Here is a 27,952-nt window from a genome sequence, read left to right on the forward strand (position 1 = left end):
TAGGGTTTTTTTCCATGTGTGTGGGTTTTTTTGGTTTTTGGAGGTTTTTTTGGATTTTTTTTTTTTTTTTTTTTTTTTTTTGAGACAGAGAGGATTTCAATCTCAAAAGAACAGCAGGTTTTTCATATTTGTTTACTTAACATTATAGTCTTCCTTCACAATTCCAAATATGAAGAATGCAAGAACACCTAAGTGACATTCCCATGTCAAATTCCCTTCAAAAACAGAAAAAGGAGGGAAGGACAGGATCTTTCTCTGAAACCAGCAGCTACATGGCTGATGTCGTGCTTCCCTCTACTGGTTACTCTAAGAAGAACGGTTACGTCTCAACATTCTGAAGTTTTCCTTAAAAAAACAAAACCGTGTACAAGTGAATCTTTATTTGAAGGCAGAACTTAGCCAATAACCTTAATCAAAGTTTTCTTTTCTTTATTAAAAAAATAGAGGCACTAAGAAGAACCATCTGTACTTATCTCAAGCTCAATATTACAGAAAATATCAACTTCAGTATGTTAATATTATCTCATATTTTTGTTTACAGCCCTTTAAAGTCAATTTCAAGCTGGCAAAAGGCGTCAAAGACTAAAGCCTTGTTATGAAGAGTAAAAACATGTCCAGAACCAAAAGATTATCATGTAAATAAGTAGCCATATATGTCACAAAAAAGTGTTATGTATATCACATCATTGCTTTAAAGAAATGAATTTCACAGATACATTAAAACTGTCAAAACAGTAGTGGTCTTTATTTCCATCACACAAGTTAACACTTCAGTTAATATTACCATCTTTCAACATTTGGGAGATATGTAAGTCAATGACTTAAAGTGAAATACACCCCCTTCCAAAAATATACTGAATTCTATACTGTCCCTCTGATGAGCATTTACTTTATGTGACATCACATACAGTCCTGCAAGACAAAATAATTTATGAATTGTTTTTCAGCCTCTCATTTGTGAGCCCTCAAGGTGTCTAAGGAAACCAAGTTTATACATGCTCTGCAGCAACCTAAGTACATGGATTTCAAAGGGATTTCAATTCAATTTGGGAAAAAAAGATCTAGAGAGGTCCACGAATCCAAAAAGGTAGAAAATACTGTATTGGAATAAACACCCAAATTTTTCATGTCCTGGAGAGGAATTTAACACTAGTTTAAAAGCAGAAAATACTCTACTCAGTATTTTTCTAATTTTAGTAACTGGGCTTTTAATAATGCTGTTATCAGTTGCTTTCAATTAAGAACAAGTTAAAACTTGTAGACTACAGAAAAATAACTGAAGACAATCTCCCTTTACCATCTAATACCAAGTGTGAATAACATCTTTACTACAGAACTCTTCATGTTGATCAGAGGTTTTCATCAGAAACAGATTTTCATTTTAGTGTCAATTCAATAATTAAGATTTTAGTTCACATCTTCTTTAAAATTTTTTATTATAAAGATGAATCAGCCCTGCAAAACCAGTTGGCAGTCTCTTCCTGTTGCAATTCATGACCACTGAAAAATTACAATCTTTAACCCCCTGCTATTACAAAGCTTCCCCACAGTCCTTTGAAGAAATGCATTTAGCCACAGAATGATTTGCAAAATTTTTTTGGGGGTGGGGTTGATAGACAGTGGTTAAAGTATCTCATCTAATGAGGAAAGGAAAGGCAAAAAAGTCAATGACTAGTTTTCACAGTAAAATGCATCAGCTTTGTAGTTTCATTTGAAACCAAGAACAAATCATGAAACGTCATGAAAATAAGATAAAAAAATCTCCTAGAGTGATTACTAAATGAAGTTAAAATTACCACACTAATCAGTAAACCCCAGAAGAAAAGCAGATGCCTCATATCATCGGTCTTACATTAAACAGTATCCATTTTTTAAAATAAATCCATAAAATCTGTATGTTTGGCCACTTTGCACATTTTTCCCCTATAAAATACAGTGTACAGAAAAAAAATCTCGTAATTCCCAGTATGAATTCTGAAGTATAAGGTCAAAACCCAGAAATTAAAGATCAGCTAAAAGGATTTAAAATTATTTACAAATCCAGCAGGTAGAACTACCATAATGGCTTCATTTCCATCCTTGTAGTGGCTTTCACTCTTACCCAGCAGCATCTGCAGTAGGAATCTCTTCAGACAGCTTCATCACTGATCATCTGTCATTTTAAGCATTTCTAGAAGAGCCCCAACAGCTCCGAAATAACCCTTTGAACAAAGGCAAAAGAAAATCAAAACAAATCAAATTCCAAAATAAGACATAACATAAACACAAAGTTTTCAGTTCTGTTAAGGCAACTAAAAGAATGTCAGCCCTGCCAAGTATTTGCTCTATCTAAAATATGATTTAATAAGATCATCCTTAGGTAGAAGAAAGGGCCTGATACTGGGAAGAGTCCTACATAGTTCTCCAAAATTATTAAAAAAAAATATTACGACACCATAATACTGATGCTGTACTGAGGAAGGGCAATTTCCATTATGGACCTGTCCATCTGGTACTCACCTCAAAATTATGCTTACAAAAATGAATTATACTTGAGGTTCTCTTATACCAGCCCACACAAATGAACATTGTTGCTATCAGGGTCAGAAAGCAAATAAGAGAAATGGGCAATGTTTAACAATACATATCACAAGATTAGTGATCAAACCAAGGAGATAACAAGTAGTATTTTCAAATGAATTTGTAAACTAAATAACATTTATGCAGAACTTGGCTTGTGCATTCAATTCAAAGCAATGGCATTTCTCCCCTTTCAAGTTCACCAAAAAAAGAACTACAAGAATTTTGTACTTACAAATGGAAGTTCAACACATTTCCTTACCTCATGTTCCAAAAAGAGAGCTTTTAGCTGTCCCTTGGACCAATAATCCATAGCATATGCTAGCACCTTCATAGAAATCATATTAATTCTGAGAAAGTTGCCAACAAACACCACCTTGTCGATATTCTGTAAAATTGAATTTGAAAAACATATCAGAAAAATTATATTCGGCTACATTATTTGCCTCATTTAATATGTACCTCTGCCTCTAATACCAAGTTAAATGGGAATTTTAGGTTACATTTAAATACTTTAAACTGAAAAGTCAAAAAATAATGCAGTTTGTGACCCCTAAGTAAGAGACATTGCAGGAGCAGGGAGGTGCAGAGTTTTATTCAAAAGAAAGTGAGAAGCTATTATCATAGATGACCAATATTTGTTTAAAATATCGAATAAATGTCACAACCTTCCCAACATGACTCAGATTATGAGCTTTTTGGTGGTGGTGTTTGGTTTTTCTAATTGCATATGGCTGCACTGAAGACATCTTTCTCCCCTTGCATGTTAAATGAAGCAACTTTCCAGAGATCACTATGATTATTAAATCCAGACGGAGAACCTCTGAAGGGTATCTGAGAACGATTACATAGAGATGAGAAGGAGCATCTTTCATAATCTATTATCAGGAGTGTGACTCCATTTTCAAAAAGCAAGTGAAATGGGGACAACATAATAATACTTGATATGTATGGCATTCCTTTGTTTCAAAGCTCATTTGAACTCAGTTTTCACAGGAAATGAAGATTTTTTGAACCATCAGCACTAGGTGGCCAATGAGAAAGCCACAGACCATCTTCACTTGTATGTACACCACTACAGAGAACAGTGGTTCTGTGTGGTGTTTAAACAATGCCCCTATCTTACCAAGCCCAGTTCTGCCTGTTATGCACAAATTTTCACTTGCATTTTGCATTGGAGTAAAAGATGATGTTCACCAGACACTAGAATTGATCTAGAAGATTCAGTGGGAGGCCACATCCTGGAGATAAAAGCTTTTACAGGAGTCCTGAAGAGCCCTAGAAATGCATCTTCAAGAGCCTTCTGTAGAAGTTTGCCAGAAAGGCTGCCAGGGACAGGGACTAGAATTAGCAAGGGTTACCCCTCTGCATTGACCCAGCTTTATAAAGCCCAGCATTGGCTCTGCAGCAATTCCTGTACTGCAGCCACAGCCGTGCCATGCCCAGGACTGTGCCTGTGTCACAGCCCAGGGACATCCCCACTGCAGTGCCTGTGTCACAGCCCAGGGACATCCCCACTGCAGTGCCTGTGTCACAGCCCAGGGCACAGCCTCACTGCAGTGCCTGTGTCACAGCCCCGGGCGCAGCCTCACTGGAGTGGCCAGGGCTGCAGAGCCCATCCCCAGAGAGCAGAGCTCCTTCACTGGTGTGCAGAGCAAGGGCCAGCCCTGACTGCCCTCAAACCAAACACAGCCACACAAACTTTACTGAAACCATTCCCCTGCAGTCATCTTTCTCCTCAGACCCTGCAGCCACATCAGCATGCATTGATACTCAGGAATTTATGAATGAAAAAAAGAACTTCTTAAATTTCAAACTGCTGCTATGGAACATGGCCAAGAGCACCCTGCACCCTTGGCTGAAGCAGTTTTGTCTCTGAAGCAACTTCAGACAAAGGATGGACAAATACACAACGAATTAATTTCCTGTAATGCCATAGCATAAAACTCATTAGAATCTACATTTCAATTTCACATGCATATGATTTTTTCTGAATATAAAAACAAAGCTACTGTTAGCAGAAGCAATACCTAGCACAGAGTATAAAAATTACTGCAAATTTTGAATCTACAAGTACTAGTTGTATCTACTAGAGTAACAGTGTAGACCAACATGCAAATTTCAATTTTGTTTCAAACATTCCTTGAGTTGACAAGGTGAAAACTGTATTAATATAAACTTTCCTAAATTTCTGATCTGAACTAAAAACAAGTTTAGTGTTTTTCAGAAGCTGAAATGCTACTCTTAAGGGAGTCTTGTCAATTTAATTTTAAATTATCCACTGCTGAAACTTTCAAAGCTGAAAGACAGAAATCTTAAACTGCTGAAGAGATGGTAGTGACATGTTTATTTAAGCTAATCAAATTACAGCAACCTGGAAAAGACATGCACTCTTTCACTCTGTGGGGTCTTGTTAAATTGTTCAACTACCCTGCAGCAGAAAGCTGTAGTATAGCATAGCTATAATATAGCTTTAATATAGCATATTCACATTATTTACCAGTATAATTGAATAGGGAAATCTGTATCAATAACACAATTAAAACCTGCACATATTTTTTGCAAGGCAGCTTGTTCAGATGCAAACTTACATGTTCTGCAAGTAAGGAAAGTATAAACCAGGAGATCAGTTTCCTTTATGCAGTTCTGCTGTGCCTAGGACAGGCCATTTCAAAGGGTCTGTGGCCAAATGGTTCCAGACTATGGAATTTTTCTACCCCATTGCCAACTTTGTGCAAGCAAATTTGCTTTGAAGTTTTGCAGACAGAACATTTCATTTATTCCCCAGCCTCATTTTTTTCCTGCACATATGCAAGTCATTTTCAACACAATATTAAAGCTGCAATCATTGGGAAAAACTTATCAGAAGTCATGCTTCAGGGCATAAATTGATTCTGTCAACCTAAAAGTGAGCTTTACCATAACCCTAATCTAATACATACAAGCTCCACAAAAGAATATCATATTCAACTATTTATTTAGTTCTTATTTGAGGATTTGATTCATCAGGCTTGCTGAAAGTAAGAGCCATGTCTCCCAAAGGCAATTTAGGTGCCTAGATTATTTAGCAGAGTGACAGCATTAGGTTTTTTCCCCCAAGAGCAAGCTGTGTGAAGATTAGCTTACTTGAAATGATACTGCATGTTTTTATTTTTAATAGTATGTAAAGCAACTAAATGAAGTTTTCATTCTCTAAAACTACAAAATCATTTACTTCAGGTGTTAGAGAAATTTTGCTTTGACACTGTGAAATGAAGAATATTTAACACATCAATTCACATTCCTCCACCAAATTCTATGGATCACACCAGTTTTTAAGAGGCCTGCCCCCAGAACAAAGATGGTAGGAACTTTTCACAGTGACTCAGAAGCATTAGTTTCATTAGCAGCCTGTCTCCTCCTGTGTGGTTCCCTGCTGCAACTCTCCATGCTTTGATAGCCCTGTACAATGCTGCTTGAACTCCATGCCACAAGGCAACACTGTAAAGAAGCTGAAAGCAAAGAGAACACTCAAAGAGAATCATCCTGACTGAAAGAGTAAAATTGTCAAGAAAGAAAAAGTAAGCCTGTAGCCACTTTTCAGAATGAAGGAAGGTTACCAGTGGCATTTGATAGGGGCATACACTGCAACTTGTGTTGATCAGGTCCTCCAGAGAGGAATATGAGCAAAAAACATAACAATGGCATACAAAATCAAAAGAAAATTAAAAATTAATAGCATAGCAGTGCTGAATAGACTTATATCCCACGATTGAGGGAAAAATGGCAGATGAAGTTTAAATTTAAAGAGTGAAATGACACAACTGAAAGGGGGAAAGATGCTTGATTATGCAGACACAATGATAGGGGCTCCTAATTAGCCACTTTTAAGATGACACCATGGAGGGATTGTTGATTTTTTAGAAATGAGTTCCATGCTCACAAAAATGAAGTATTATGAACTGCTAGCAAAAGAACTCTGAACACAAAATTTATCCATATGCCATCACATAAATTATTGAGCAATGACACTCTGAATATCATATAAAGATCTGATAATTCAACCTTAAAATTACAACCATAAAAAGATTTAAAAGACAAAATGAAGCAATGCATAAAAGAGTGTCTTCTCTTTTATTAGGTAAGGAGACTAAGCATTAGGACCTTTTGTCTTGGAAAGACCAAGAGGGAGAGGAAACAAAGGTTGATTAAAAATCAAATCAAAACCCACACCCACAAAAAGCACTCATGATTAATTATTTACTATTTCTGATAAAGCCATAAGCTAGATGGGACCCAATAAAGTGATTAGATTGCAGTTTGTTGAGTTCCTTGGGTTTGTTTTGATCAATTTTTCTGGCTCTGTGTGTTGTTGGTTAAAAATATAAAAGTGGCAGCAATTTTTTTCTACCAACAGAATGCTGTGCAGCTAAAACATCTACATATTTTAAAAAATTCTATAAATTCATTATCTACTCAGAGCAGATGAAAGGTATTAGTTACCACATAATGGTAAAGGATGAAATCTGCAAATAAAAGCAAGGGTCTGAATGTTTGGATTTGTGGTGGGGTTTGTATTTGGTTTTTTTTAGCTGCTGGAAGCTGTAGTGCATGGATGGAACAATCCATCCCTATTTATCATGCCTAATGAAAAGAACGTAATAAGCATCTGATAGGAGTCTCGGAAGGCAAATGAACTGAATTTTTCCTTTTTCTTACACAATGCAATGGAACTTGCATCTATCCAAACATTTAACACAATACACAATTTCAACCCATCCTGCTATGGAAACAATCCAAGCAAAATAGTATTCAAAATAAATTCTATCTTGCTATAGTAAAACCTGTAAATAGCTACAAAGTAACAGAGTAATAATTAGCATTAAAAACATGGTAATATCTATGCATTACAGCTTGAGAACAAGTGAACACTCCAGGCTGAAACTCAATGCCTTGAAGAGGCATTTACAGACAATTTTTCTCCCCTCTTCTGTAGCTTTGAAGCTTGAACAGCCTTATACTTTACATCAAAGCATGCACATAACGAGCCACAAGAGTTTTAACATGACATTAAATACATGCATATTTACCAAGGCCAGTGACACACCTACTATGTCAGCAATTTGCATTTTTGCATGCTGATAGTCTCACTATGTTGTCTCCAAAGATTTTAAGCTCATGGTAAATAACTTACCTCGTTCAGTGCACACATGCGAGCGATAGAACCGATATTGTTGGTGATGGTGACCAAAGTAGCTCTGGCCAAGTCCTCTTTACTGATGGAATCTCTCTTTTCTTTACTCATCATATGACCAAAGCTGTGTGAGGAAGATCATGCCTTTTAACATGAGATATTCAGGGGTGATAAAAGCCCTTAAAATTTTATCATTTAGCAAGCTTTGCTTGGATTTGATAACCATTCATTTGTGACAGATTTGAAATGTGAGAAGGGATCTCATTAGAAAGGCAGAACAATGAGTAAGGACACTTCTAAAACAACTGTAATTTAAATGGAAGCAAACTATATGAGGCATTACTTACAGCTGTTTAAAAAAAAAAGAGCAAAAAGTAGGTGAGAGATCAAAGGACAAACCCCATGACCCGTGGAGTGACATTTCCACATGGACACGGTGCATAGTCCAGGGATGATGCGCTCAGTGTAGCATGCATAGGAAGTTTCCAAGGGCCTGCTTACAAACAGCCCAGTTAACACACACCTGGAGGCTACAGCAGAGCCCTGAAGGCCAAAGCGCTCGTAGTCCCCTCCGTAGATGTCCTTCACCAGCTTGTCCACATTGGTGCTGTCTCCCTTCGCGGCCATTTCCAGCGCTTCTTCAAACGTCTCGCAGCCAGTGAGCAAACAGCACAGCCCCAGGAACGTTCCTCCTCCAAGGCTGCAAAAGCACAGTCCCTTCAGCCCAGCTCTCACCACAACCCTTCAGAGTGCCACTGACAACATGCTGCACACAGGTGCCAGCTGCATCTCAGAACCCCTCCCTCAAGGAGGGAACACAGACACTCTGCAATGAGTTCCTATTTAACACAAGTGTGGTCTTAGCTGAACTAGCCTTGAGTCTTTAATCCTTGAATAGGAGAATTGTACTAAAGGGTTAGCTAAGAATAAGGTCCAATCCAGTACCTCAGATGCCACTTTGCTATTTGTAGCACTCTAACAAGTTTTCTGCACAAGAATAATTAACCAGCAGAGCACTCAAATGACTGAGGAAAGAATGAACAGTGAACAAAGGTAAATCTATGAGGGCTGGCAGCCAAGACAGACCTTGTTCCCCTAGCCAATGGCAGAAAGCATTCTGGTTGGCACCTTTTCAAAGCAAGCCCAGCATCAGCCCTGAGTGTTCTTTGCCTGAAAGAACTTTGAGCAAGGAGCACTCACTTGAATATTTTGTAAAGGCTCAGTACAATATTTACTGACTACATAAAATTAGCAGGGATTATTTAACTGCATAACATGTTGCTAACCCATTAAAGCTCTACTTTGAACTTTTCAGTCTTACAGACATGAACTTCAACTTAGTAATCTCTGCATCCTTCCTCATTCTTTCTTGGCCACTGACAAAGCTTATTTGCAGCGCCTGCAGTCACAGAGACTGGAGCCACTGAAAACAAGGGGATCAGTGAGACACCACACTTGCACTTCATGAAAAAAGCACAGGAGGTCACAGAGGTCACTGTTTATTCTGTGCTCTTGGATTATTGGGTTTTTCAGAACACAACTCACAGAGCTGTAGTATACTCAGTATTTGAACACAGAAAGCTCTGCACACCAGCCACAGGACAGCACTGATTTCATCACCTATAACAAGTCAACAACACCCTGCAGTCATGTTTTTCCTTCCACAGTGGAAAGGATTAGAAGCATGTCTACCAAAGATACAAAATCTCTGTGCTTGAAAGACCCAGAACTACAAGAAATCCAATGCCTCCCACTGAACTTGTATCCGTCCATCCTGCAGATAGAGAAATGGCTCGTGGCTACCATTGTGGCAAGCATATGCCCTAGGTAAGGCAATAGAAGATATGTAATTACATCATGTGCATTTCACAGGAGAAACTTTGTATCATGCACCAAAAAACAGAATGCAGGGGAGAGAACACTCATTTGGCTGGGACAACTTTATTTTGGCAATTCACAGCAAGAGATAGGAAATAGGTAAGAGCACCAACAAGAGGCTAAGGCAGGTGTAAAGTTGAACAGATCAATGATTTCCCTGACACAGATTCTCTCTCAGATGGTATCCTAGGATATTTTCAGCCTTGCTACTGGTAGACTTTTAAAAGAAATGGGAATACATGCACAATTTGGAGCTGTAGCTACCGATCACATTCTCTAATTCTATCTGTTCAGTTGTGAAGGAAAAAAAAAACAATTAAAAAAACCAAAAGTAAATTTACCTGGATCCTGTAACTCTTTTATAATTGTCCTTAGAATACACAGCTAGGATGCTGACCCCTGAGCCTATGTTAACCAGCAGCATAGGATATGGATTATCAAGGCAGTAAGGCTTTTTCTGGCACTGTTCAGGATCTGTAGGATTTTCAAAATAATAGCACTCTGGTTGGCCATTGAAACCAACAGAATCAACATAAAGGAGGCCCTGGATCAAACAGTCCAATTCATCCAGTTTATAGAGCTGTAGATCAGCCATCTGTAAAAGAATAACAAGAAATTAAGAAACACACATTTCCTAGCATAACACAACACTGAGAAGGACAAAAGGTTCCACTGGAGCACTTTGATCACTTTAATAGTAACACATTATGCTGTTTAAGCAGTACAAAGATCTAAGCATGAAGTCTGAAATAAAAATTCACTATCTGGCTGATGACAGGTACCTCCCAAAACCAAGATGTGCTACACAGTAATGCCATCTAGTTCCTTTGCCTTTGAGACATTCTGGGCTCTGCAAGCAGGAGTATTTCTCCTCCTTCATATTCTGATGCAATAAGTCTTCCCCCTCATTCCCAGCCCAAGAGGAGCTGTGCTCTGCAGCTTTTGAGCAGTATCTGACATATGCCTACACAGCAGCATTCCTCAGGATGCAAAGTGCTTTACCTCATCATCCAACCACATTTCCCAGCAGTTTAATGAAATTTTCAATATAATTAAGACGTTCATATTATGTAAATATGCATTAAATATACAGTAGGGTTTTTTTGTACATATCACTAGTTATTCTGATTAATTTTTAAATTACAATGAGCACTTTAAAATGCCACATGAAAAAGAGAGGCATAACCCCTATGTTTGGTGAAAAAACATATAAAAATCCAAACAAAAAGATTGTCAGGCCCATGCCCCCAGCAGACTATAACTTACAGAGAAGGCAGATAACCAGTAACAAGAGCTGACAAAAGACATTCCCTCTGAGATCTTGCAGGTCACCATGACTGTACTTCAACAGACATGTCTACTTGCCACAGCATTCTATTCACTAGAATTATAAATAACATCCCTTTATCAAAATAGGATACATTGACCAACTGTGGAAACACTCCTTTTCGTTGTCAGGCACAGGAGAGGGCAAAAAAAAACCTGCAAAGATGCCCATCCAAATCCTGAGGTCATTTTCATCCTCATGCATGCAAAGCAGGTTATGACTAACTTACTTTCTAGCAAAAAAAAAAAAAAAAAAAAAAAGCAGCAGAGTACAATGGAGTTATACAGTACACAGCTGGTTCTTCAGTATTTGCACACTGCAGGATGTTTTCCTAACAGCTAATGGAGAAGATTTACATGGGTAGCTATGTGCTATTTTTAATTCTGGAAGCTATATTAAGTCACTATAAAGAGGGAAGATATTTCTGTGGAACAGGCATGGTCAATAGGTTACATTCTTTCAAGCTATTTAAATCTCCCCTGTCATGACTTTGCTCTACTTGTACCCAGCTCTAGCTTGCCCTAAGTGAAAGCCATCCCACTCTTTGGGTCTGTCCTCTTGTTTTACTTGCCACTCCTCAGATCCTGTAACCAGGGAAAAGAAATAAGACCAAAAAGACCCCAAACCAGCAGTCTCAAAGACTCAATATAGATCCAGTTATTCATAAGACAAGTGAGAGAGGTGGAAATAATTTCCTCTTGTTTCTGTCTTTCCTCCTGCAACCCCCCTTTTTTTTTTTTGGTTACGACGTTGCTACATGAATTAAAATTATAGACATGCAGCATAAAAGACTTGAACCATTTAGCTAGCAAATAGAATAAGCATCATTCATGAGAAAAAGTTTTTCAAGAAGTGTTACAAAATTCTTAAGGGTACTTTGCAGATATTTTGGATTTAATGAATTTCTATTAGACCACAAGCTGCTTTTGTCTGATCCAGGCTACACTTTTACACTCAGGTAAGCACTAGCCAGAGACCTTGCAAGACACAAACAAGTAATACAAATCAGAGCAGAACACTTCTGACACCAGTACAAAACCACAGGCAAACCCCTCGATTCTCCAAACTCTCCAGTCACCTCACCAACTCTGTAAGAACAGAACAAGAGAAACTAATCAGCTTCTTTCTCAAGCACTACACATAAAGCTTTTATTAGGTCTAGCCCTCCATGTATAAAAGACACACTAAAATGTGTTCTGCTTTTTATAGCTCTGTGCTACATTTAACAGTTGATATACTGTAAGCAGAGAAGTCCTATTACTGCTTTCTTTTATGTAGGATATTCATAGCAGACTGAAAAACTATTTTCCTGTGTCATTGAACAGTCTGGTTTTGATTTTTGGAATAATCAACACAGGCATCAGTATTCTATGTCAATCCACCTTTCTTCAGAGAATCAAAAGCTCTGCAGCCACCAGACACCCAAGGCTCCAAACAGCTTACTGAGCCAACACTGTTCTTATTTCTAAACAGAAATTAGGGCAAAGTTTCAAGAAATGTAGTAACCCAGTCTTGTACAAGAAGCCACAACTGAGCCATAGTCACAATTCTGTCCCTTTCCCTGCATTCACAACCTGTGTATTTGCTCCCAATGTCTCAAAGCACCAAAAGGGCACTCAGAATAGAGGCACCTGTAACCATTGTAACTAATTTACAAGTAGGCAAATATTTCTTCCTGCTGCCATAACCTGACCTACCACACTCTACTCATCCTCAACTTTCAGCTGTTCAAACCCCTTCTTAGAGGAACCAAAGCTTATGTGCAAATGTGCATAACTTAAATGGAAGATGTGTCTAGAAGCACATTTTAATTGGATGCTTTTCCTACAATGTTTACAAAATGCATTTGCAGGTATTTTCCAGCCCTTTACAATTCCTACCATGAAGGCAGACAGCAAAATGGTCAACTTACCCTACTCTGCACTCCTGTAACTATATTTAGCACAGTGCCTCTCTAGAGGTTATGTCAGAAAGTTGTGCTATGAGAAGAACAACTGCAGAACAAAGTAGTGTACAGAACCCTGGAGGGAAAATTTATGATGATTACAGAGGAACCACACGGACATTTTTTAAAAGAATAATTTTTCTGCATTATAGCCAGACTTCAGATATCTCTCTTCTTTTTAAGACTGCTTTTTAAATACTGGGCTAGGGAACAAAACACTTTAGACCTCAAGAAACTCTTCAGGACCATCAAAAGGAGTGATTTAGGACTTCAACCATGCTTGCAAGCAGGTGCCACACACCAAAAGAAAATAGCCAACATTTCCCCCATGACCTTAGCATCACACTCCTGAAACACAGTTGATTTAGGATACAAAAGGTCTGCTGCTACTGTGTACAGATGCTATTCCAAGAAAAATCAAAGACCATCTCTTGTACTCTTGCAAGAAGTGTTGGGAAATTGTATTACGTGACGAAATTTAGACTTGGATTTCTTTGTTGTTTGCCTTGTTTTTTAAATAGTGTAATAGCATAACATTAAAAAAAATCACCTGTATTCAAGTATCAAGCAGTATAAAAAGAAAAAACATGGTACCAGCTTGTCTGTGCTTTCAAATATGGAAGCACATGTGTCAAAGACTTAGGTCCCATTTGTTTCTTATTATGGGTGAGGAAATACATCCATTTCAGCAAGGTGAACATGAAACAGCCCAGTCCTCTAGAAGTGAGCTGAAGGCAGCCATGACATACTTGCTCTGGGGTTGAAGTCTAATGTATCACCATTGGTGTGCAGACATATTTTCAATGAAGGTCCAGCTCATGAAACATTTCACCCACTTTCACTGTATTCTGGTAAACACAGCAAAAACTGAACCCAGATGCAGTTGCAAGTTCATTTTTTGCTTAGACTTTTAATGAGAAATATGATTTTTTTTCTGTAAAAAACCTGTTAGGAACACAGCATCTGGCAAGTTTTTAATTATCAATTACAACAGCCTCGTTTACTATGTCACTGTGGCTTTTATGTCTGCTGGGCATTGCTCCAGTTTTTATTTCTTAAAATAGCTTACAATCTAGCTTTTCCTTCCATCTCTTCTACTTTCATAAAGACTTTGCTTTCTTTATATTTTGATTATCTTCACTTCAAACCCCAACCATGCTACTTTATGGAGCTGAAAATACATTCAAACAAGACAAAGCCTAATGCAAACAAACTGCAATTCCAACATTCACTGAGGCAGAAGATGCACTCTGTATCAGCTTTGGGCAAAAAAGGCACTCATCGGGAATCCTGTGCAGAGCTCTGCCCCCGGCACAGGAGCCCTAAAGATCTCTCCTCTGTCTTGGCAGAAAGAGATGCACATTGTTTCTCCCATTCCCTCTGAAGAAGTTACTTTACCCATTCTCTGGATGCCTCTTCAACTCCAGCCCAGCCCCTACAGCCTGAGCAGCTGCCTCCAGCCTCCTCAGCAAGAAGATTTTTGAGTCTGATACTAACTGTGAAAGAGTTACACAGCTTACTCATCCTACAACACAGGACAGTGAGTTTATTTATTTGTTTTAAGATTAACATAGTCTATAAGTCATCTTCAGACATTCAGCTCATAGCACAAAGTCAAGCCTTTGAATTAGCTAATAACTGGCACAAGAAAATCACTATCCAACAGCCAAACTCACTTTTAAATAATTTTCCTTTATGGGAAGGTCAAGGCCTGAGTTTGAGTCTGTGTTGGTAAAGAGATTTCCTTCCCCTGTCCCAAATGTTCTTGATTAAGTGATTGGGTGTTTTTAGCACAGATGCTGCTCCCACTGAAGACAGCAATAAAATTTCAATTAAGACAAGTCAGATTCTGCAGGTGTCTGTTCAGGAAAGGAATACAAAGACCCTACCTTTGAGCCACTGCAATCAACAGAAATTTTATAACAGAGCAGGTTTTAATCAAAAGTCTGAATAGTCCTTCCCCTCATCCTGCCCATCCTTTACATTGAGTTGCTTTACAAAACTGACTGGCAGCCTAGAAATTTATTCCTCATTACATTAACAGCAAACTCCTGTGCAAGTCATGTGTCTGTGCTATCATGGAGGAGCCACAGAGCACAGAGAGATTCACCTCACAAGAGTAAGTCTAAGTACTCCTTACTTTCACAGAAGCAGCTATTGAGCATTTACAGAATATGTGAAGTGACACAGCTGGGGAAAGGAGGAAGGATTATCAGAATTAAGCTGCAGATTCATCCATGCCTTAACATCACTGTTACCTGAAAATAAAGACTGCCAGCTATAAAGACCATTCAGAGTCTTTCAGAGAGAAGGTAAAAAAAGAACAAAAATGCAAGAAAAAACCCTCTAGGCTGGAAACAGTCCTTTTGGTGAATTACTTACTGATGCTCTCTTCAATGAACATTAAGTATAACCATATGGTTGGTAAAATTATTTCTGTGGTCTAGTTTAATGAATAGAGTCAATTTTCCTACTTCTAGGGTAAGCACTCAGATGTTCAGAATGAGTCTCATGATTTGCCAAGCTACTGGCTGACAAGAGATCCCACATACTTCCAGCAATCAGCAAGCAGACCATGGAGACCTCCTCAGGTATCCACCTCTCCAACACTGCAGATCACATAAGGGAGGTGAGACAGCTAAACCTAGGTAGCTTTGTAGATTTAGTTGCCTTTTTATAGAAAAACAAACAGTCTTAAGGTGAACAGATTATGTCTCACCATTGTATGTTATTTTTTAATACACAAAAGCAACAGAGATGTCTAGATCAAACCTATTTAACTCATTTAGGGATTCAAAACCAGACAAAGGAACAGAGACAAGTAACAACAGGGTATTTGCCTCTCTATTTTTAAGGAGAAAAAGCTTCTATGACCTTAAAGGCTTCCTTCCTTGGGATTTGAACATTGTTTTGCAATGTATTGGATCTTTTGTCCTAAATCTATGCAATCTTACAGTCACATTGAGAAATACTTCGAAAAGACAAGTAACTTAAAAGCCTATACAAAGGAAAATAAAGGGCCAGAACAAAACCATGTTAGCTAGATAAATGAATTTACTAACATTTAGCCAGGTTTTTAAATTAAAATAACAACATTCACAAACATACCTTAGTTTTTCCACACTGCTTCTAAGTAGCAAATAGCATATAAGGCATTTTACAATACTGAAATCTGCAGTAGCAAGATTTAGACTTGGCACATATTCTCTACTTCTAGAGGTGAATTAGTGGTCAAATACTTGAAACCGTATTCAACCGTATTTCAGAACTTTGACAGAGCAGTCCTGAGCTGTTGTCCAGTGTCAATTTATACACAGCAGAACACACTGATAGCCAGCTGCTGTTACCATGGCTAATGAAGTGTGACAATTTAAGTGCCAGTACCCAGAACATGCTGACCTTTGAGAGAGATTAAGCAAGCAAACCTCCATGTAATGGATAATATTCTGCTTCTGTAATTCTCCAAGGATATTACTGCTTGAGCCAAGAAACACTTGCTGTAAAGGAAGCTGGAACAGGAACTGGATAGCTGGAAGAGGTGTCCAAAGCACTCACTTTAGTCTAAGTGCACTTCACTGATAGCTTTATGCCAGAAAACTCCCCAGCTAGCCTTTATAGGGTTTGTCTTAAACTACCTACAGGTGTTGTAGCACACAGGATGTTAACAATACTGCAGAGGTGTGGAATTTCATGCCTAAGTCAACCAGTTATTTCCTACGTGGCCTCATATTTGTGTTCAATAGTTGGCAAAACAGCCCCAACTCTTCCAGCCATTGCTTCCCCTGCTCTACTGACTATACTGCAGCTGAGATGAGACTGATCCCTCACTGTGGATTCCATATTTACAGCCTGTAAGGCCAAAGCTACAGAGAAATGTTCAGCTCTGCAAGCTATCAGGTAACTTCCAGTTGAGTTCCACAGCTGTGGGAGCAAGGAACATGAACTTCCTTACTAAGCACCTGTAGCTGTTATTACATGATGCAGGAAGAATGAATTTGGAGAGACTGACCATTCCAAGGAGACAGTCAGCCTCTTCAGAAAGTCCTCAAGTGACCTCCCATTGTCACTAAAGAATGTGGCCTGAACCATTCCCAGGAAATAAGATACTCAAACACACCTCAACTGAGGCCACACTGACTAGAACTAAAACTCACCTCCTACTGTGGTGCCAACATCCCTAAACAACACAAGGCAAACACGTTTTTGAGGACTTAATCATCAGTGGACTCTAACTTGTAAGGGATTTGCAGTCAGCCTAAACAAGAAATCTTGCACTAGTAGTGGACTACTACACCAATTCAGAAACTTGATAATCCTTCTTTGGACATGGAAACAGTCAAATATTCACTGAAAGTGACTGCAAAACAGCCTAACAGTTGGAATTCATGTTGAGCTCTTAGAGCATTCTTTATCCCAGTTAGAATCCTGGTCATATGGTATGTGAGGACATTGATGATGAGAGGGTATTTACAGAGAAAAAGCTCTCTTGTACAGCAGGGATGAAGCCTGGGAGGTAAATATGAAGCTCACAGAGCCAAGGACTGCAGTAAAGAGCAGCTGGTGATTCAGTATGAGAGCTCCCTGGATGGAAGCAGAGACAGAAAAGCAGTTGTCACCTGCCATACCCAGTGGCCATCCCTCTCCCTCAAAATCAGGTCAAAAGTTAGGGACACAAGTACCAGATCCACCAGTCAAGTAAATCATTCACATTAGTCTTAGTGACACCGTTCTGGAAAAATCAGATTAGTCTCTTTTTCACAGAAAATAAATGGAGATATGTCCCAATACAGACAGATGCACAACAGACAACTGCCTGAATGCTTTTTCTCTTCAACATGGTTTGTACTACAGCTCTTTGATGCTTCTGCACTACAACCAATTTTTGAAGAGTACTCTTGTGCAAAACTTCACATTTACATCAGCTTCTGGAGTTCCCTGCAAAGGCTGTTTTAAAATCTTTGGGGATCTGAGACCTACTCATCTCATGAATTGCCTTTCTTTAAATGGCATGCTCACAGAATTGAAATCAAAAGCTCACTGGTATTATTATGTTCCCACACACTGTCTCTCCCCCATGCTCCAAGAGTCTTCTGGACTCTTGACTTCAGTCTGTTTGAAGGTTAATACAAAGGGAAGGGAACTGGAATCAAATCTCCAGCCTGTTTGGTTTCATATCTGTTTCCAATAACCAGTTTGCAAGTACCTGTAGTGTCAGGCTTCTAGGCTGTCATAACATACACTCAGTTGATTATGAAGCATCTAATCATCACAGCCATAGTCTAAAACAACTCCTCCTTTACTAAAAACATCCTGCACAGCAACACTTCAGTAGAACAGCCAGCAAGTAGAGTACCCTCCCCACTCCATGTTCTCAGCAATGTCACCAATTAACAAATGTGAATTGAGTCTGTTGCTCCTAATCAGTTAGGATGGACTAAAAAAAGTTATTTTCCCAGCAAGTTTTAATAGATGGGCTCTCACAATGTCTTTCCAAAGTACCTCCCACTGAACCCACGTGAACTGTTCACGTACCGTTCTAAAGTCTTCCTCAAACTTGTAAGCGCCACCTCCCGTGGCACAGAGCGTAGTGTGCAAACTGGAGAAGTTCTTTTCACTGCCCATCTGTATGAACCTGTGCATGGCACAGCTGGGGAAGCGGATGAAGTGCAGGTTTCCTTTGCGTCCACACATAGTCAAATTTTTCAGTTCCAGGTGCACATCGCGAATGCCAGTTTTACCATAGGCTGTGTTGGAGGTCAAGTATTTCCTAATGCTTTTCAGGTTTTCCACCTCCTCCTGCTCCTCCTCTGCAGTAATGTCCTTAGGTTCAAAGTAGACCAGTTTAACCAATGTTCCACCGATATCCATTCCAAACCATGGGAACGCTAAGAAAAAGGGGTTAGGGAGGAAAAAAGAGAATGTCACTAAAAATAGACAGAGTAGACAAATCACTTAAATCATTTGCTGAATGACAATTCAGTGCAGTCACAGTAGCAGTATCTATTCCTGAGAACTGGGAGTCATGCCCAACTCATATGCTTTAAACACATCTCTAGGTTAAGCCTTCATAAAGCCACAGTTAGGAAAAAGAATAAGGAAAACCTCAAAATATTCTTGTCTGAAGAAGCAGGCTTTAAAAAAATGAAAACATTTTTTCCCAGGAAATCATTTTACTCTTCAGTCACCACCTCTTGACAGAGCACATTTACTGCATTTCACCCAATGGGTAAGAAATGAAATGAAATTGTATTTCACCCAATAGGCTCCAATTCTGCTAAGAATTAAGGAGACAAGGAGGAAAAAGAAACAACAAAACAAACAGGAAAAGGAGATTTCTCAAGTCATATTCCCACTGTGTAACATCTACAACTGCCTTTCCAAGCTCAGTCAGAATTTCCACCATCACAAGGCTGTGTCTGGAAAAGAGCAATACAGAGCTCCCATTATGATGGGGGCCTCCAGACCCCAACCCACCAGAACCAGCAGCTCTGTTGGACTGCAACACTTGTATATAGCAGCCAAAAGTGAGCTGGCTTATGTTCAGTGTTTACCACTGACAGACCTGTCCTTTGAGTGCAGACTCCCTTTGCTGGTATATGTGTTAGTCTATCCCATAATTATATAAGAAACACCACTATTTGCTTCTCAGCTTGCCACAGCTGGCCTTGGTCCTCCAAAATCTTCATTTTGGTAATAGCAGAAGAAAATGACTATAGAGAACAGCCAGCAGAAGACAGTAACTGAATCAAGCTGGTCTACCTGTTCCACTTATATATGCATACATTTTAAATAGTAAGCCAGGTAACTTTATGAAACAATAAGAATTGAGAATACAAAATCTATATACAGGCACTGCAGATGGAGGGAGCTAGCAATGTTTCTTAGGAAAATTAAATTAAAAGTACTGAGTATATGATTAACATCTAAGACACACTTCTAAAATAGCAGCCCCACAGTCACCTTCCTGCTTCTCAGGGAGAACCAGACAGACTTGCTAGAAAAATGATTCTACCAACTACGGCATCCCAACTTAGTGTTGTTACAAACTTGAAACCATAAATACCATATGCATAGCTAATTTTTCTGCCAATGAACCTAAAAATAAACAACTTGGGGCAAACACTTTAATAAGCATAGGAAGTACTTCTCACACTGTCCTTCCTCATGTGATCACAGATCACAATTAAGTTACTCATCTTCAGGCTGAAAGAGGCTTAGTCTTTTTTTCTTACTCTAAGTGTCTAAGTGTCTCAGCATCAGCTGGCTGAATAATTTGAAAGTCTAAATTCTCCAATTTTTAATATGCTCTCCCTGTCCAAACCAATCCTTAAATGTCAGACATTTAAAACAGTTATTTCACTTCATTGCTGTATGCCAAGAAATTGAATCATCAGTTTCTCCTCCCAGTTCCCCATGGACAAGGCAGGCAAAATGCATAAACTCCAATGAAGTAGCTGTTATCTGTTGTAAGGTCTAATTTTTTTCCATGCTATGCAAGCTGCACAAAGACAGTGAAATTAAGTCTAATTTGAGGTTTATCATGCTATGCAGATACATGAGAGTTCCCTGAAATGGGAAGAATTCAAAACAAGTGTGTTTAAAATAGGCTTTATTTAAAGAAGAAAAATATGTTATGGACTAACCTGCAACTCAAACACTTGGGAAAGTACAAGGTAAACATTTATGTGAAAGCTGTCTAATCCACACTGCACAACACTGCAATGCAGTGGAGCTCAGGCTGCCAATCCCATTAGTGATTTACACAAATCTTTAATAAAGCTACTGAGAACTTTAATTACCTGTCCCACTGGAACAGCAAGTCTCCTCCTCAGATGTACCTTAACTATGCAAGCAGGAAGTTTCATTTTAAAAGCAGCATGGTTGGACTACGCAATACAGAACCAGCCTGTAGCTAAATATAAGCCATTTTCCATTATTTTGCACTAAGGGCATAAAACCTGCTCCACTCTACCTGCACCAACATTTGTTTGAAAGCCATAGTGTAGATTTCATCTTTAAAAGAGGCAAGAAGTGTTCCATCCTCCTATCAAACACAAGCCCAGCAATAAAAGTGTTAAAGTAAGCACTAACAGCTGAGAGTTATTCATAAATGACTGCCAAGACATTTCACTTTTCATCTTAACATTTTAAAGAGTTATAGCCAAGTAATTCACAAAGTACTGTAGAAAACAGCTATGAAGTTTCTTCAACTCTGCATAATTCTTGGGATAGCTACACATAATGCTTGCATTTATAAAGCGAACAGAAATACCAGGACACTTTTTTTAAAGTTGATTCTCTCTGTGAATCTAAGTTCCTTTCATTTTGTTGTGAGCCAAATGGACTGCTGCAGAAAGAAAGGAACTTTTGCTTTTAGAACACCAGCACTTTTCTTCAGCACAAATAAAGAGCCCAAGATCAGACAACAAAACCAGATATTTCAGTTATGCAGAAAACCAGCTTGGTATTCTTCTCAACTTCTACTACCAGCTCTCTGTTGGAATTACTTGCAAAAATTCAACAACCATCTTGACTGGTTGACCAATCAGAAATTAAAGTTTTAAAGTTTCTAACAAGACACACTGAAATTCATGTAACTTTTGCACAACTGGAGTGAGAGTAGAAACACCTCAGTATTCCAGTGATTATTTTAAAATGTATCCATTGTTACTCTTGTTACTATCAATATGTTCCAAATCAAAATGCACCACTGACCCACCATCAGTTCTCTTCCATATCTATATGAAATTCATATCTCAACAGGTACCTATACACTTCAACCTTCCTGGTTCCACTGAGTGTGGTGCCAATGGAAGTGTGCACACAGACTGAAGGTGCTCCTGGGGTTTGCTGCCTCTGTGAACACAGAGCAAGAGGATTCAGAGGCCACCAAAATTAACAGAGCCTGCCCAGAACTACAACCAGGGGCTACGAAAGAAAAGTGTTTCTGTAGGTAAGTTTTCCATAGACTTGAGGGAAAATGGGGAGAAAATTGTGGACGCTGGGGGGTTTTTTGTTTGTTTTGTTTGTTTTTGTTTTTGGTGGTTTTTTGGTTTTTTTTTTTTTTTTGCTTGGTATGTTTGGGTGTTTTTTTGTTTGTTTGTGGGGTTTTTTGGTGTTTTTTGTTGGGGTTTTTTTTGGGGGAGGGGTGGAGGGAACAGTGTTTGAGGTTTTCTGTTGATTTGTTTTAAACTGGAAGTCCAGCATTTCATTGATGACCTGAATAAGTGTCCCTGAATTACGAAAAGACAGGAAAGCAAGGAGGGGAAAGTAAAATCCATCCCACCCACACCTCAGGCAGTTAGTCAAAACTGTGTAATTTACTAGGAGGAGTAAAGACACCAGATATGTTGTAGAAATGCTCTCACAATGCAAAAAAAATGCACTTTAAATTAAAATTGTCTGATAAAGCCAGTGAGCTGATTTCTCTCTTTTCAGTAGGTATGCAACATACCCATTGCATCAGTTGAATCTATAACTGTGGCAAAACTAGAACTATTCTACTGCATTGCTACACAGCAGTAAGTCAAAAATAACACTGTAAAATCTAGTTTTAGGTCCCACAGAACCAATACAGAAAGCTTCAAGATGCATCACATGTTCTTAAATGTCTAGCATAAATCAAAGACTCTACTTATATATTTTAAAAAATTAATTCTCTTTATGTTAATAAACTGTGCCAACTACTTAGTGGTTTGTTGTCGTGAGATTAAAATCCGTACTAGTCCAAAATTTAACTGCAGAAGCATGTGACAATGCAAACAGAAGGTATCTACAGCATTGCATAAGTAGGTAATCTGATGCACACCAACAGCTGTGTATCTGGGGCAAAGGTTCACTCACGAGAAATTCCATGACACATTTTACCTAGTTTCTGCATTAGCTCTGCACTATCAGGCCATTCCTACAAGGCATTATTATATTCAGATTTCAACACTTTGTATTTTTAAAAGTCTCATGCTTAACACACAATATAATGAGGGCATGTGGAAAGTAAATATCAAAACACAACATTCACCTCACAGACAAGAGCCAGGAGAAGCAAGAATGAGGGGGAACTCCTGGGTCATCAAGTAACGTTTACCCCCACTACAGGAGATAACGAAGAGTAATCCTTTTCATACATTTAACCAACCACCACATAAGGTCAGCTGAATCTTTCTGCTCCTCAACATTCAGAGAGAGATTGTGCTTGAATCCTGCTGGTTAGAACATTCTTTTACCTGAGCCCCGGATTTATTCATGACCAGTTTGCAGCAGTTCCTTCTTTTGCCAAAACTGTTTCAACTTATACATCTCCCTTACAATACCTGTATTTCCTCAAAGACAGACACAGTATTTCAATTTTTTAATCAATAATTTGAATGGTGGTATCAATACTCTGAGATCTTAATCATAAGTATCTCAGATGAAATATCTTAGTTTCAGCTGCTTTTCTTTCTGAAAACACATCTGTTGAAATCCTATTACTTCATTTACATTTCATTTGCATTGTTTGACACTTTGATGATCTAGGAAGTTCCAGTGCTAATTTGGTCCAGAAGAGGTGAGAGCCAAAAACAGTAACAGGTGAAAAAAATCAAAACAAAACACATGACATGACATAGTACTCTTACAGCTTCTGAAAGCTGATTTTTATTAAAAAAATAAAGCTATAATAGCTTACACAAATTTTTCAATTACTTCTTCCTGTTTTACACAGCTATAAAAAATAAAATGGAAGCATCTTTTCTTCTTTGAATGAAACTAGAATATGTAGCTCAAAAATGTATTATATCTGCTTACTAATTAAAGTTTCCTCAAACCTTAAAAAGCTAGAGGTGAATCATGCGCACATATCAGGTGAAGCCTTCCAGTTCATCTTCAGTAGCAGGAGCATATTGAATGCCTTCCTCCTCACAAGAAGAGCAAACAGACAAAACCCAAAAGTTGCAACAACCCCACAAAGAGCTCAAACCCAAAAGCAGAGAGCTTTTTGTTAAAAAGGTGTGACCATCCACACAAATGGTTTATACTACCATAAACTGGTTTGAAAAAGAAAAGTGACACAAGCCTAATATCCCTGACAACCCATCTAGCTAAATGAAGAAAAAAAGAAAGCCAAGGCAGGATTCCCAGCAGAGGCTGCACCAGGAGTCCTCTCTCACTGCAGGCTTATCAGCAAAGCACACTGGAATCATGGGGAATCTTCCCTTCTGAGAGGAGAAAAAGACCTGTGAACATAGAATTCTACCTCACTTTGTCAGAAAGTAAAAACAATTAATGAAATAAGGGTTTAAAGGAATAACTACTGCAGAAAGATAGGTTTCATTTGTTGAAATATTGGGAAATGCCAATTATCTCATTAACTTCACCACCACACAAAGCAAACCCTGCAATCAATACTGTTCTCACATGCCATGTGGCAACAGCACTTCATTTTGCAATCTGTCCTTAAGAAAAGAACAAACATCTGTAAAGGTCAGGATTAAAAGCACCAAACAAACCAGTAAAAATGGTACTGTGTAGTATTCACTAGAGGAGGATGCAGTGGAAAGGCATGCAGGACCAGGACAATTTGAATAATAATGTAATGAATTTTTTAAGATGGTGACAATATGCTATCATTATTGCCTGTATGACTAATACTAAATTTCAAACCTTTTCTTGTACAAAATAAACCATACATATTAAAAAGCTTATCAGCAAGCATTAATGTATTTTAATCAGCAAATAAATTGCCCTCAAAATAGTTCTACAAAGCACTTCCATCAGCTGCTGTTCTCATTAAAGCCTCATTTCACTAAAACTCCACACCTAAAGATTCAATTGTCATACATCTTGGGCAATATAGTCAGTCACCTATGCTTTTTACTTTAATGGGATCTTTTTCCCCTCAAGATAGGATGGAAATTCCAAAGCCCTCATTCTTTCTTAATCAAGTGATTACATGAATCCCTAAAAGCTTGACTCTTTGCTTCAAAATAGTTTTTACTATTATGGAGAGTTTGATATGCAAGTGCTGACTCTCCTTACTTACACCAATCAAAATGTAAGCCAGTCCAAGTTCTGCAGGTTTTGTTCATGAAGAGAACGTGAAGCAGGACAAAGACTACAAAAACAGTTTGTGACAGAGAATGACTTGATCATTGACAGGTTAAATTTGATAAGAGGACTAAATTAACTATCAACAGGTATTGCAACAAGCTATCTTTTGTACTATCAACAAGCACTACACAATTAATCAATCAGAGAACACTCTAAGGGAAAGTGGCACGAGTAGCTCACCAAAAGCATTGTAAAAGTCAGAAAAAGCACTGGCTAATACGCAGTCCTGTGAAAGGTGCAGCTCTTTAAGGCTGTTTCTGAATATTTTGTTCTGCTTAACCAGAAAAGTTTTTCTTTTAATGCTCACTTCAAAACAAAGGAAAAATCCAAAGCCCAGAGTAGCTGAATGGACACTACTTCCTCCTGAGTAGAAACATCTTTGAATTTTGGCAGCAGGCAGCTGTGATCCTGACTATCCCTATTATCCTTTTGGAACATGCTGAACTTGCAACAAAGAACCAAACATTTGTGGGTTTATGTGAAGGGCTAGCAAAGTGAGAGTGAAAAGAAACTTCTTCCCTTAGATTGTCTTACTTGCAGGGTTTACCATGGAATTATTCAATACCTCCAAGTAAGCGAGACTACTAATCAATAAACCATAGAGTGTTAAGGAAATATAGAAGCAACAAATAGGACGTTTGACTCAGCCTTGAAACCTAACCTGAAATAGACACGCAGTTCAAGAACACTTCCTAAATGAGAAGCACATTACAAATTTCAGCTGTTTACAAATATTTTTCCTCGCCAGTCAGAATAACTTGCGCCAGGTTCCCAGATTCACTTTTTCCTTCATTCCAACAGCGTTCCGGAAAGGAGCACACACCAAGCCTGCAGAGCCTTCCCCCGCTCCCGAGCGCCCCGGCGTTACTCACAGTGTTTCTTGGGCACTATGAGCTTCATGCGTGCGGCGGGAGGCGGCGAGCGGGGCAGGACCCTGGGCACCGCCCGACGCGCTGCTCGGCACGGAGCGGCTGCTCGGTGAGGAGCGGCCGCCGCCGCCCGCCCGCGTTTGGGCCGGGCCGCCGCTCCCCGCCCGCCGCCGCCCCATTGGCGCAGGGCGGGCCCGGCCCACGCGAGAGCGGGGCCGTGCCCGGGCGGCGCCGCCGCATTGGCCGGCACGGGGCCCTCGCTCCGCCCGCCCGGCAGCCGGCGCTGGGGGGCGGAACGCCCGCGGCGCGGAGCCGGGGGGCCGTCAGCCCGGGCCGGGCGGCGCTCCGCAGCGAGGGAGGCGGTGCGGGACCGGCGGCCGCCTGACACCGGGCCGGGCTGCGGCAGCGCCGCGCGGCGGGGGCCGGGCCGGCGCCGCTCCCCGGAGCCGCCGCGGTCATCATCACTTACGTGGCCTGTGCCGCCGGCCCGAGTCCACCCTCCGGCGCAGCCTGCATTTCTTGGCCGGGGAGCCGTGGCTGAGCGGCGGCAGCTCCGGGCGCAGCAGCAGCGGGTGCGGCGGCTCCCCGCAGCCGCCGTTGCTGAGCGGCGGGCCCGAGGGGTGGAAGCCGTTCTGCAGCAGCCCGCCGAGCAGCGAGCAGGAGGCGGCGGCGGGCGGCGGCGGCCCCGCCGAGGCGGCGGCCTGGGCGCGGAGCTGCTCGCCCATGGCGGCAGCTTCTCCCCTTTGTCTCCCGGCTCAGGTCGGGCTGGGCGCGGCGAAGCCTCGGCTCATGCCGGCGCCCGCAGCTCCGAGCGCTGGGATGCGGCGCCCGCCCCCCCCCCGCACGGCGCAGGCGTCCTGCCCGCAGCGCGCTGCAGAGGGGCGGCCGCCGCCCTCGCAGGGGACGCGGCGACCCCCCCCGCCCGGGCAACGTGCGCGCTCCCGGCGCCGCGCCCCGCACCTGCGGGCTCCGCCGGCGGCCCCGGGAGCGCGCCCGAGCGGGCGGCGGGGCACGGGCACCGCCAGCTGCCCCCGGTGCCGCTGCGGCGTGGCCCCGCTCCCGCGACCCCGCTCACTGGCGCACGCTGAGCAGGCTGCCCCCGGCACCGGCTGCCGGGTCAGTTTGGCCTCGGCGTACCATGGCGCACACTCAGTGACTCAGGTATCTGTGTCGGAGGCCTCGGTGCGTGCGCTCCCAGGTACGCCTTGCACCTCACACAAAGTTACTTAGGCATCGGTAGGAACGTTCAGGTTTTTGTCTACGAACGCTCAACTTTTTGTCCATATTGTCACGTGTCACTCAACAGCTTATAGGGACTAGTGTGACCTTGAATGTGTTTGACCTCCTGCTTTTTTAGTATCTTGGCTTTCCCTGCACAGCACTGATAATCTTGTGACTGTGATTTATTCTCTGACCGCTGAGATATCCAAGTGCAAAAATGCATTTTCTAAATGGAATATATCAACTATCTGGTTGGAATGGAAACTGGGTGAGCTGTGCTCTAGTGTCATGTGCAGGCTCGAAAAGAAACACTAATTGAATTTTGCTCTGCACGTGAAGGTCATTTCTTTATACAAACTGCCAGTCACGATATGCATATTTGTCCTTAAAGCAAAAACACGTTTCATAGTGACTCCTTCTTACACCTAGAATTAGTACAGGACATGGGGCCTCCATGGTAAAACACGTACTAAGAATTCAGAACTATTATCACTGCCTCCAGGAGCACTGCATTAAGAAACTGCTTTATGAGAGGTAATCTGTCATTCTCTCCACTTCTTGGCTGGGACCAGAACATTTTATTTAGGTAACTGGAAGCAAGCAACAGAAAAACATGCACACCAAGTTGGGAAAATGAAGAAAGAGTGTTTGAGAACAAAGTAAAATTTTCTTCCTAAAAACCTGCAAGTAATATTCTGAAGATTATTTAAATACTTTGGGTTTTCTTAATATTCTTATGCATAAGCGCTGGTAATTACCAGCCCAAAAGTGATTGCCCTGAAGAGGGTAAGAAGGAAGACAGGCTACAAACATTTACTGCTACATGGGGACTTAGTGCTTCCAAAACTGTGGAATTCCTTGACAAGTCCCTAACTTACCTGATTATGTTTAAA

At 40.4% G+C, this 27,952-nt stretch overlaps 1 protein-coding gene across 2 annotated transcripts; it reads right to left on the reverse strand.

Moving 5' to 3' along the window:
- Positions 1–717: 717 nt before the first annotated feature.
- Positions 718–26,563, reverse strand: PANK1 (pantothenate kinase 1). Of its 2 annotated transcripts, none has more exons than XM_058029473.1 (7): positions 26,308–26,563; positions 18,415–18,767; positions 9,952–10,205; positions 8,256–8,432; positions 7,733–7,856; positions 2,822–2,947; positions 718–2,201 (listed from the first exon to the last, which is right to left on the reverse strand). In XM_058029473.1, exons 1-7 carry the CDS (start codon positions 26,561–26,563, stop codon positions 2,142–2,144), a joined length of 1,350 nt encoding a protein of 449 aa, XP_057885456.1. In that variant the 3' UTR covers positions 718–2,141. The 2 variants fall into 2 exon arrangements, with proteins under 2 accessions (XP_057885456.1, XP_057885457.1); XM_058029474.1 differs by lacking the exon at positions 26,308–26,563 and adding an exon at positions 25,842–25,922.
- Positions 26,564–27,952: the final 1,389 nt, after the last annotated feature.

Source organism: Melospiza georgiana, chromosome 8, assembly GCF_028018845.1.
Source record: "Melospiza georgiana isolate bMelGeo1 chromosome 8, bMelGeo1.pri, whole genome shotgun sequence".
Taxonomy (NCBI): Eukaryota; Metazoa; Chordata; class Aves; order Passeriformes; family Passerellidae; genus Melospiza; species Melospiza georgiana.